This window comes from Pelecanus crispus, chromosome Z, assembly GCF_030463565.1.
Source record: "Pelecanus crispus isolate bPelCri1 chromosome Z, bPelCri1.pri, whole genome shotgun sequence".
Classification (NCBI taxonomy): domain Eukaryota; kingdom Metazoa; phylum Chordata; class Aves; order Pelecaniformes; family Pelecanidae; genus Pelecanus; species Pelecanus crispus.
In genome coordinates, this window is record NC_134676.1 from 76,021,588 (window position 1) to 76,033,292 (window position 11,705).

The following is an 11,705-nucleotide window of genomic DNA, read 5'->3' on the forward strand; positions in this document are numbered from 1 at the left end:
GAAAGGCGACCATGAACAAATGTTACTTTGGGCCTTATGAGAGACTAAAAAGAAAGGAGTTTTGAATTCCATTGCCTTTCTTTCATCACAGTGCACTTTATAGTATTAGGCCTACAGCAAAATGTTGTTAAATGCCTTCTGCTCATCTGGTGATGTTCCCCTGTCTTTTAAAGCTGAAGGTTCTCAGTGCAGCAATGAAACTCCAGCTGCTTTAGTCCCTTTCTGTTTGAAATAAAAAAGCAAGGCAGCTACAGAAAGATCTGTGGCACCCACTAGAAATTGCTGCATGGTTAACATTCTGTTCCATGACCTTTCCATTGAAAAGTACCACCATGTTCCCTACATCGTAAATTAGAAAGGGATTTCTTGCCTTCCTCCTTCCTCCTGTTCCTACCTTCAGAACAGGAATGAGAAACTGTTTAAACAGCACACCCCATAGCAATTTCCTACAGTAATATTTACCTTTGCATACGTATGTAATATTCTCCCATGACTGATCTATTGTGCATTCTGAAAAATTCCTGTCTCCATTAAAATAATATCCTTCTTTACATCGATAGTACACTCTGCTCCATAGAGTGGTAGAGTTGTGCCAGATCATTTCTGTGTGTGGAATCACCAAAGGTTTGCCACAGTCTATTTCTGAAACAGAAAAATGGATAACAAAACCTGAAAATGAAAACAGGCAAGGCATATCAAAGTGTTTAAGGAAGAAAGATTAATTGTCCCAGCAAGCAACACTTCACTTTTTTTCACTTCCTAGTGATTTCTAGAAGCCAGGCCAGACATTTAGAACCCAGAATTTTATGACTGGAGACTTTCTAGCAGGGTGGGGCATTTATCCTTCAAAATGAACCATAAAATAGGACAGTGCCCTGTTCAGAAATGGAGAACAAGTATCTCTAAGCAAATTTTTACAAGTGGATCTATCTTACCACAACACCCTCTTACACCCCACAGGCTATTTATTCCTTTATTTTACCTATCATTAGTAACAATAGATCTGAAAAACAACACATGATCCAAGGAGTGACATGGAAGAACAGCATCAAAAAGGTTATGTTCCTTTGCCAGTGGATTTAATTCAAGCTTTTTAATTCAAAAAGGAGAAGCTGCTACAGATAAGCAGAAAGAGCACTTCTAGGGGAAAATCTGATGGATTATTCAGACCACTTTAGAGATAATTAGAAAGCTGGGCTAATGCACTTATAAATTAATTCACTTGCTCAGTTGTTTTCAGGGGCTTCATAATAAAATTAGGGAACAAAAAAGAATAAAGAGTGAACATCAAATCAATGCAAGAATATTATTTAGGGTTAAAATTCCCTTTGAAATCTACAATGAACGTTACACCCCAATAAAAGATTCTGCATCACTTCATTTATAAGAAGAAAACAATGTAAGATTAAAATCTTACCTTCACTAAAGCTTATATGCAGAAAACAAGTGCTTTTAAAACTGTTAAATAAATAATCTTAAGTGATTCTGAAATTCTGCTCAATAAAAGGAAAACAAAGAAGTGAAAAACTAAGTGTATAGAATCATGACCTGTACAACCTCTAAAGAAGTTAAATATATGTACTGCAATGGGCAATACATCCACCATCATGACTACCTTCCTTTTCATATCTCAATGTGTATGAATGTACGCATCTATTATAAATCATCAGAACAAGCTTTAGAATAACTAATGCACATGCAGAGAATATACTTAACTTATAGAAGGACAGTATGTGATGAGATACAAAAATTACTGCTGCTTAACTCCAGCTATCTGCCCGTGGGCATCCTGTAATCAGACTGAAAAGCAGAAATGCAGAAGTACATTTCTGTGTAACACAGCAAACCTTCTATATAGACTGGTGTCCCAGAATAAGAATATTAAAGAAAATTCTAAAAGTAGAGAGTGATTGTGACATAGACATGGCACATTCAAAAAAATTACTAGATTTGATTGCAATGAACAGAAGACTCAACCCTGCTGGATCAAGCTGAAAAGAGATTAATCATCCAGTGAATGGCAAAGTGAAGTTGTGCCAATGTAAAAACTGACTAAAGACCAATTATCCTGAGGTCACATTAATTAATAACATTAGCTCAGAGTAACAATACAGTGTGAATTGTGTTGGGCAAAATACTTTTTTTTAAATATACCTTTGTGTTTCTTCTTATCAAGGAAGTTGTTAGGCTATGTTCTTCCAAATCATAGTAACAAAAGGGATTTATGACTCATGTCAAGTAATAATAGCATGCTTGAACAATCAGTTTGCAACTGGAAACTGTCTGAAAATGGGAATTTTAAGGGGATGCTAACTGCTAGTAGTGGTTCAATTTCTGAGTAGTGGCTTCAACCACAGAGTAGGTATTGAGCTAGAAAAATAGCAGCAATTTCGGCTGAATTTTCATCTCATGGAAATCCCAATGCCTGACATGCATTGGGATTTTGTCCTTAGAAGGTTAACTTTTAACAGTTAATTACAACTTCATTAGCAACACAGATTTTAAAAAAAACCTGTTTAATATATGGCTTTTGTTTTCTGACTGAGCTTCGTATACCAGAACACTATATAAACTGAATGCCTGAAGATGTTTCTATTTGATGACTCTATTTATTATGGTGGCTGAAACAGTATCTACGCTAAATAAATCTGAAGGCAGATTTGATTTACCTTTGCACACCAAATCAGTAACATCCCACTGTCCTTTGGCATTGCAGACTGCAGTCTGGTTGCCACTTGCAATATAGTAACCAGGAACGCAGTTGTAAGTAACTTCACTTCCGTACGTGGTCCCACTTACAGATGCTGGATGTGCATTTAAAACAGTAGGTGGCACCCCACAATCCACACCTATGGAGAGAAAGAAAGAGAAAGGTAAACTTGTTAGTCAAGCAGCAGAAGTAATGACAGCTGCACTCCCATGAGTATTTCTTTCATCATTATCAACTAACCCTCTTCTCCTGTGGTAATCCAACACTTCCTCACATCCTCTGTGACATCCCCACTGTGACTGAGTGCTGTAGCTAGTCCAGAGCTGCTTCCATATAAAATTCCTTCTTTCTGCCTTTCTCTCAATATGGCATGCTAAATCTGTGACTTCTTCCTCAGCCTAGCTGTTAGTATACAGAAGATGTCCTGGGTTTTTTTCATCTTTAAGATTCTCCTGCTTTTACAAACCCAGTTGCAGGTGCCAAACTGGTTCTCTACCATTTGCAGTGAGCAACAGTCAGAGGGAGGCAGATGAGCAGAAACTGCCTTTAGGAAGGAAAATTTTACAAAGTGCACAAGGACCAGAGAAATGCAAAACCATAGAAAAGGTTACAACATAAAATACAAAAGCTTCCTGTTAAAGCAAGAGTCTATGTGGTGTTCAAAACGCATTGTAACAGTTGCTCTATTCACAAACATGCCAAGTTGTCATTTACAAATGCATAAAATGAAGAAGCCTAGTAGCACAAAAAAACAATGTTTGATATCCTGTCCATTTTCTAAGATAAGCAGCCATCTAAAAGGCTTTCATGTTAGCATGACACAACACTCACATTCAACAGTTTAACTACACCTCTTCACGTACATCACATCTTCCCATTAAACTATCTGACTCTTCCTCTCAAGACAATTCTTTTATTAATATTCAAAGGAAGCTATAATCTTCAAAGACACGTTACATCCATACACTTACATTTAAATTAAAAAGAGGGATCTGCTCCACTTACAGTATCCTCATGTTAGGTCACACATCTTACCAAGTTTGACCTACCTTCATTGGCCAGTTCCATTGTGACTATATAAAATAAACTCCTAAATTACCACAGGAAGGAAGACAAAAGACAAACTTACTGATTTTCCTGAAAAAGAAGACATTACACCTGGCCAAGAGAAATTCTTAAATTAGCAACAAAGACTTACCAGGGAAACTCTGAGAGTGTAAAGAATTATTCAAAGCTGCCTTTACCAATAATGAAAAAAAAAAACCCAGACTTGCTGGTTTTACAAAAAGAGAAGTCCTAACCAAAGTCCAGGAAAAGAGCTTGCAATACAAAGGGGAAATAAGCTTGTCATTTCAGACTCATGGGCTGTTTCTTGGTGTTTGATGTATTTTATTTCAATTCACCATGAGAGATGTGCTCAGAAACTCCAACCTGACCTACTGTTTGATTGTAGAAATTAAAAAAAAATCACATGAAAAAGCAATCACTGAAAAATATTAATACAAAACAAATGTACCAACAACTCACAAGGACTGCATTCCACAAGATATCTTTAGGGACGTCTTGAGACCTTGGGCTCCCCTTTTTGTTTTCAAATTCATTGTCCTTTATTTATTTTTGGGGAAAAATATTATTTCAATTGTTTTATTTTTTATGCCAATAATTTAGTATTAAATTGGTTTATCTTTTATTTCTTATGAATTTTCTAGTGGTATTTAATATTTCACTTTTCCCAACCACGCTGATTTAGCATCCTTATTCTAATTTATTCACTTCAGTAGACACACATGCAAACATTACATTTCTATCCACTCTCAAAGAAGTTAAAAAAAAAAAAGGAAAGAATTAGAAACCAATCGGGCTTTTGTATTTTGAGAGAAGGAGCTCTCCTCACTAAGTGATAATTTTCAGGATGACAATTCTCCCCTGTAGCACTGCTGTACACAGTGCAGCTTCTGTTATCTAGCACTTCAAGTGTCATTTAAATATACAGACTTTCTAACCACTCACAGGAACACAAAAATCCTGCATGTAAGCAGTAATATTTCAACAGAATGGGCAATTAGAACACCCAAGCAAGTGGAAGTTTTAAAGATGCTCATGGGAACCTTTACACTTCAGAGATGTGAAAGTGTTTGCTCATGCACAAATGCTCTTAAAATAGTGAACACTGTCCAGAGATGAGCGGTGGTTATGATGCCTCTCTTTTGCATCTGCAGTCAACCTTAGGGAAAAACTTCACAAGCTGTCAGAACAATTGTTCTTTTCATGAAAGGTCACTGATGCCTTCCAACTCAGTGGCCTTTCCCATGCAATGCTACAGAAATCTAGTTGTTTTCTAGGCCCTGGTTCACAGGCACAGGACACATTGCAGCGTCTGTAAAAATGCAAGGACCAGCGTCAAACATGTCATAACACTAACAAGAAGAGGTGGTACAATTTTATAACCTGTCCTTTTTTTTTTTTTTAAACAGCCAGATCTTGAAAAATCATCCTTCGGATTGAGGAAACAGTCTACTGTCTTTCACAAACACACTTCCCCATGCATACATCCCCTTAATGAAGAATTTAAGAAAGATCTAAGAGTCTTTTCACCTTCACAGCTTAAAGTGGCAGGTTCCCAAGTTTGATTTGCAGTGCAATATGAGAACTTTCCCTCGTTGCTGTAAAACCCTTCTTTACATTCATAGTGAACCGCACTTCCTAGTAGCAAGCTGTAGTTCCCCACAATGTAGCCGTGCTTCATTTCAGGAGGGGACCCACATCCAATTTCTGCAAAGAGACTGGGTTAAAAGATCTCACAGCACAAAAATCACATGACCAGTTTAAGATGAGTTGAACTGGATGGTCACATCATAAAATACACCCAATCTGATGAATCTGAGGGGTTGCCTAAGGGGTAGAAGATTAGTGCTGAAGAGTTGTACTGGCCACAGTTGGAGGTACTGAGCTACATCTCTACTCACATATAGCTGGAGCCATTCACAACAGCAAAAAGGAGATACTTCAGTGCGATCATGCTTTGCGTGTGCCAGTCTCGTTACAGCAATGGCTGAATGATCCTTCAACCAGAGAAAATTTCAGGCCCCAATGCAGAGCTTTATTTCCCTGTGCATGGGAAAGGTGAAGCACTGCAGACAGGCTGAAATGAAATGGTCTGCCCCTCAATTCCTCCATCTCACTGAACCAGCCTGCATACAAAAGCTACACTCCTTCAGCAGTGCTGCTTGACAGGCCTCCCCTGTCCGACTCCGCAAGCGACACAGTCAGTACAGACACACCACTTCACCACAGCATGCAGAGGGGGAAGTCACCGAGATAAGCAGGGTTATCAGCAATTCTGGCAAAATGAAGCAGAGCACTCCAGTAGGAAACACTGGACGAACTACATGCAGTGAGCTTTACTGATGGTTCTTGCAATAATTCAGAAATGAGAACTGGATATAATCAAGGCAGTTCCTTCCACCTGGGATGCCTGGGTTCATTACATTCTCTGACAGCTACAGCTTACACTGCTAGCATTTTGCATCTGTGAAAACATACACTAGAGAGGAAAGGAGGAATGGTTTCAAACTGATTTTTTTTAATGGCAAGATAAACAGAACGGTTTATTTATGCAGGTGGCACAGTATGTAATAAATAGCTAAACTATTATTTTATTATTCCTCTCCCCTAGGCTTGTTTCATTCATCTGACCTCTCTTACAAGCGATTTATCCTCTCTTCCCTTCCCCTTCATCCACTGTGATTATACAAGCAAGTGGATGATACCACACTTACTTCCTATTCAGAAACTAACTACATCACCTTCATGGCATTATTAAGCTTCTCTGATCCTGCACACCTGAACCACTGCTGCGAGCCTGCAGAAATCATATCTGGTGTAGACTCTGCCATCCAGACATCACTGACACGAACTGAACCCAAGAAGGAAAAAATCATACTGCAGGCAAAGTCTGCAGAGAGGGCTTCTGCCCTGCAGGCTTAAAAGCACAGGTCAGAGCAGGTACTACAGCATCATGTAAGTACTGACTTTATATGCTAGTAAAACCAGCACCCAAAGACTCTCACCTTTGCATGAAACTATGTTCCCATCTGGATGAAAAGAATGCTCTCCATTTTCTAATTTATAACCATCATTGCAGTAACACTTGTAGCTTCCTTCGGTATTCACGCATCTTGCATTGCGACCACACAGCCCAGACTCCTCACACTCATCTATATCTAAAAATTCAGAGAAAAAAACATGCACTTGGTAATAGGATTTTTTTTTTTTAAATTAATTAATGTAGGACCCAGGCTTAAAACAAATACAGCATTCCATGAAGGGTTCTAATTAGCTTCCGATGGCTTCTCTGGGAAACGAAGGAGCTTATCGTTGCCTGGTGTTCAAGCATCCAGAAGGAGGAGACTCTGAAGTTTGTAGCTAGCTATCTTTAAAGCGTTCCTGTTTTACCTGACAAATAGTTTCCAATGTTATCTCCTGCTACAAAAAATCCCAGAAAAATCCCATATCTGCAAATACCTTAATCAGTTACAACACTTCATTACTGTAACAAGGAACTGGCTAATCTTCTACACTTAACACAAATATGACATTCTGGGGGAAAGGTAAGTAGCATCTTATTTTCTTTAATCTAGCTTCTTTTTCTGGAAAGATTATTGCTTGACTGTGAGCAATGATTTGTAACACAGCAAAGAATGCAAAACGGAACTAATGCATAGCTATTAGAACGTAGATGTCAAGTTAAGTGTTTGCATCCACAGCAGAAAGTACTCCGATACAGTTTGTCCCGGTTTTGGCTGGGGTAGAGTTAATTTTCTTCCTAGTAGCGGGCATAGTGCTGTGGTTTGGATTTAGTATGAGAAGAATGCTGATAACACACTGATGTTTCAGTTGTTGCTAAGTACTGCTTAAGCTAGTCAAGGACTTTTCAGCTTCCCATGCTCTGCCAGGTGCACAAGAAACTGGGAGGGGGCACAGCCAGGACAGTTGATCCAAACTGACCAAAAGGCTATTCCATACCATGTGATGTCATGCTCAGTATAGAAACTGGGGGGGAGGTGGCTAGGGGGGAGCAATCGCTGCTCAGGAACTGTCTGGGTATCGGTTGGTGGGTGGTGAGCAATTGCATTGTGCATCACTTGCTTTGTGTAGTATTATTACAATTATTACTATATTGTTGTTATTATTATTACTGTTTTACTTTATTTTATTTCAATTATTGAACTGTTCTTATCTCAACCCAGGAGTTTTCTCACTCTTGCTCCTCCAATTCTCTCCCCCATCCCACTAGGGCAGGGAGAATGATCGAGCAGCTGCGTGGTGCTTAGTTGCTGGCTGGGGTTAAACCACAACACAGTTTCAGAAACTAAGTTCTAAAGTGACAGGAAAAAAAAAAGATTTGTGCAGTAGAAAATTAAGTTCTGGACTCCTCATGGTCAAGATTCTTTGTGATGTCTACCTGTACAGTTCGTGCCATCATTGGGAATAAATGTCTTGTCGTTGTTGGAGGCTCGGTATCCATCAAGGCAAACACAGTAAAAACTTCCGTGTGTATTATGACACAGTGTATGATTTCCACAGATCTTGCTGGCTCCAATCTGGCATTCATCTTTATCTGTCAGCACATTCAAAACACATCAGAAGCAGATTAAGAAAAGTGGAATATCCTTCCTTCCTCACTCATTCTTGTGTAACCAGACTTCCTGCTACTGTTTTTCTTTCTAAATTATTTGGGATGTAAACACCGCTAGTAAGCTGGAGTATTTAGATCAACAGAGGTTGCTGTCCCTGGATGAAATTGCAAGTAAAGTTTCATGACACAGCTTGAGTTGATCTAAGAGCTGTTGAAACCAGAGAGCCCTGCTCCGGCTGCAGCACCTGATGGAGCTTGTGGTGATCTTACCCAACTCACTCCACTGACAGGGAATTAACATGGCAAAACATGCAGCTCGTCTTCTCCCACAATAATGTGATAACTGAACTCTGTGCAGGGCCCAGTGGCTGCCACTGCTTGTGAAGGAAGGGGAAGAGATGGCAGTGGAAGAGATCAGAGGTGCAGGACCTGCCCCTTTAAGCAGTGGTAAGCTGTTGCATACAGCATTTGACATCATCCTTTGATTCACATATTGATTTTTCATGTATAAGATTGTATTAAAAGGACACTATCAGCTACAGTAAGAAAACAACACTGAAGAACACTTGCCAGGTAACAGATACTTGCAATTAAGAAATCTGTGCATATATGCCTATTAAGAATTGCATATTGCATATGCATTATTAAGAACAGACCTTCAACTTATGGAATTAATTTTTAGTTACCCAGTAATCTGAGATAACTAGTAAAATCAGCAAAAAAGCACTAATTTTAACTGTCAATTTTTTTGACTAGTTTTCAGTTCAATGATACATAGGTTGAGAACAATAATAAACTGAAGCCCACCATATTTAATTTTTTTTTTCTGAAACTAGGATAAAAAAATATTAAATAAATCATTCCAATACATTATATTTAGAAAGTGTTTGACAAAAGCCTACATTTTCTAAGACAAAATTAATTTAAATCCTTCATTACATAGCAGAAACTGAATAAAATAGTTAAGCAGCTAAGTACAAAACAATACTTACATCAAGTACAAGTAAAGTACAGCTCATGGCTAGCTGTTTAAAAAAAAAAAGGAAAAAACAATCCACACATATTCTAGGTTTTGGAAATTCTGCCAGGAAATGGCAAAGCTCTTACCGTGTTCTGAAGAATTCAGTAACATTACTTGAGAAAGAGCATTTTAGGAATGTACACAGTTTCTTGCCATTTTACAAACAGGCAGCCTACCTTGACAATGGGTTCTTCCATTGCCTACAAATCCATAGTTACAGATGCAGACACTTTTTCCTTCAGTTTGATGACATGTAGCATGAATGTGGCAAGTTGCACAGACACCTGGAACTGATCCATTCAGAACTGCTTAAAGAACAAAAACACACAATTACTTCTTTTTTGTTTTAAAAAAAAGGACTATAAAGGTGGTCTAGTGTGGGTAACTGGCACAGAATTTAAAGTGGAGATAAAATCCAGATTAAAACACGTAGAATAAAATCCCATCTCCTCCCATCTCATTTTCAAATTTGCAGAAAAAACACAGCCACAATGTTCAGAGACCAAAGATAAAAAAATAAACAGAAAGGATTAAAGAAAATAACTACAGTGAACAGTTTTCTCCATCCATCTATTCTTTGACAAACAGAACAGCTTTTCAGCAGCTAGCAAGGCTTACGAGACATATAATAAAAAGCTCTCTCCAATATTATTAATCTTTTCTCCACATTCATTTTCTTTCCCTTTTGTCTTTATTTTTGTCTCCTCATTTATTCTATTATTTTATTTCTATTATTTATGCATAGGCATTTGGACTGTTTATCAATCTATTTGTATCTTGCATCATCAACATGTATATGGTATAAATGCTATTCATAAAAACAATGTTAGGAATGCTCCCAGCAGGAAAATGACTTAAAGTCAAGTTGTTTTGGAAATGAATTTATATTAGAAGTAGTTTAGCAGCATATGACATGCAACCTAATCTACTGTAATTTGATAGGGCTATAAACATACATGAAACTAGAATAAAATATGAACTTATTCCCTTAGTTGTATCCATACTTTTAGTGCATTATGTGCATTTCTCTCCATTTTTGTAAGCTCTTGTTATCTTCACACACGCACTGGCTTTCCAAATGATAAACCTCAGAATGGATGGCTCGAATGCAGAAAGCGCACGTATATGCTTACACCCCTTTTACATTTTTAAATAAATAATACTGCACAAGCTGATGTTGTCTCATGGTGCTGGACACAGGAGAGTAAAAAATTCCCCACTACTAAGACAGCTAAGGTTGATAAGGACGGCGTGGCTCTTGGAGAATACAAATCTTAGTGCGTACGTAGCAGCTTTGACAAAAATGTGCGTGCTTTTATATGGTGTCTAAATACTTAACTGTACCTGGAAGTAGAGGGCAGCTGAATGCTCTCGCCAGCTTTTTTTACACACCGAGTTTACCACTGTGAGAAAGCCGCCCTTGCACAGGCACGGCGTTTGCTTTACTCACAGCGCGAGCCTGGCTGCCCTAAGGCTCGCGGGAAGCACCCCAGGTGCCTACACCCAATTCCCAAGCCTTTCATATACTTTTTTGCGCGTGCTCCTAGTAAGGGCGGAAAACAAAAACCATCAGCGCGCAATGGCGGCCAACGTAGATCAGAAAATTAAATGCGCAAACAGCCGCGGCAAGAACTTTTTCACGACGCCTCAATCTTCTGGTAGGAGGCGGGAGTGTCCTCCTCAGATTGCTGCTGCGGGAGACAGAAAAGGGTCTTCCTCCCCCCCGCCCCAGCGCCGCCGATGAGCCTTCGCGCCTCGCCGGCCCTCAGCGCCGCTGGGGTCTCGCCCCGGCCCGGAGCCGCCGCCGGCTTCGGCCCGACCAGGCGCTGCCCCAGGCGCGGCCCCCGCCGGGCCAGGCCCTGCGGGGCCGCCGCCGCCCCAGCGCCCGCCGCCCTCGACGCCCCGCTGGGGCCGGCGCTGGGGCTGGGGCAGGCGCCCGCCGCCGGGCCGCCGTCCTCCCGCCGCCGCTCCCCTCGCCCCTCCGTGCCCTTCGCGCCTTCCCCGCCTCGGCCGCGGGCCGCCGCCCTCACGGCCCGCGGCCGCACTTACCCCGCCCCCGCCCTGCGCCCGGCAGCAGCGCCAGCGCCAGCAGCAGCAGCAGCGGCCGCAGGGCCCGGCCGCGCCCCGGGCTCATGTCCCCGCCGCCGCCGCCGCCTCCGCGCCCCTGGGTGCTGGCGCGGCGCCGCTGCCGCCGCATCCCGCCCGGCGGCGGAGGGCGGGAGGGGAGCCCGGGGGCAGGGCGAGAGGCCGCGGCCCCTGGCCCAGGGCCTCCCGGAGCCCCGAGGGCCTGCCTCCCGGCGGGGCGGGGGCGGCGCGGGCCGCCCTTATCGGGGCCC

At 41.1% G+C, this 11,705-nt stretch overlaps 1 protein-coding gene across 1 annotated transcript in view; it reads right to left on the reverse strand.

The window, feature by feature from the left end:
- The window catches only part of SUSD1 (sushi domain containing 1), a 49,323-nt gene extending 37,820 nt beyond the window's left edge, over positions 1 to 11,503 (reverse strand). Inside the window, 7 exon segments of the mRNA XM_075726035.1 lie at positions 463 to 642; positions 2,670 to 2,849; positions 5,306 to 5,482; positions 6,781 to 6,933; positions 8,175 to 8,330; positions 9,546 to 9,677; positions 11,419 to 11,503. Of these exon segments, the coding sequence (XP_075582150.1) occupies positions 463 to 642; positions 2,670 to 2,849; positions 5,306 to 5,482; positions 6,781 to 6,933; positions 8,175 to 8,330; positions 9,546 to 9,677; positions 11,419 to 11,503 (1,063 nt within the window).
- Between the last annotated feature and the right edge of the window lie 202 nt (positions 11,504 to 11,705).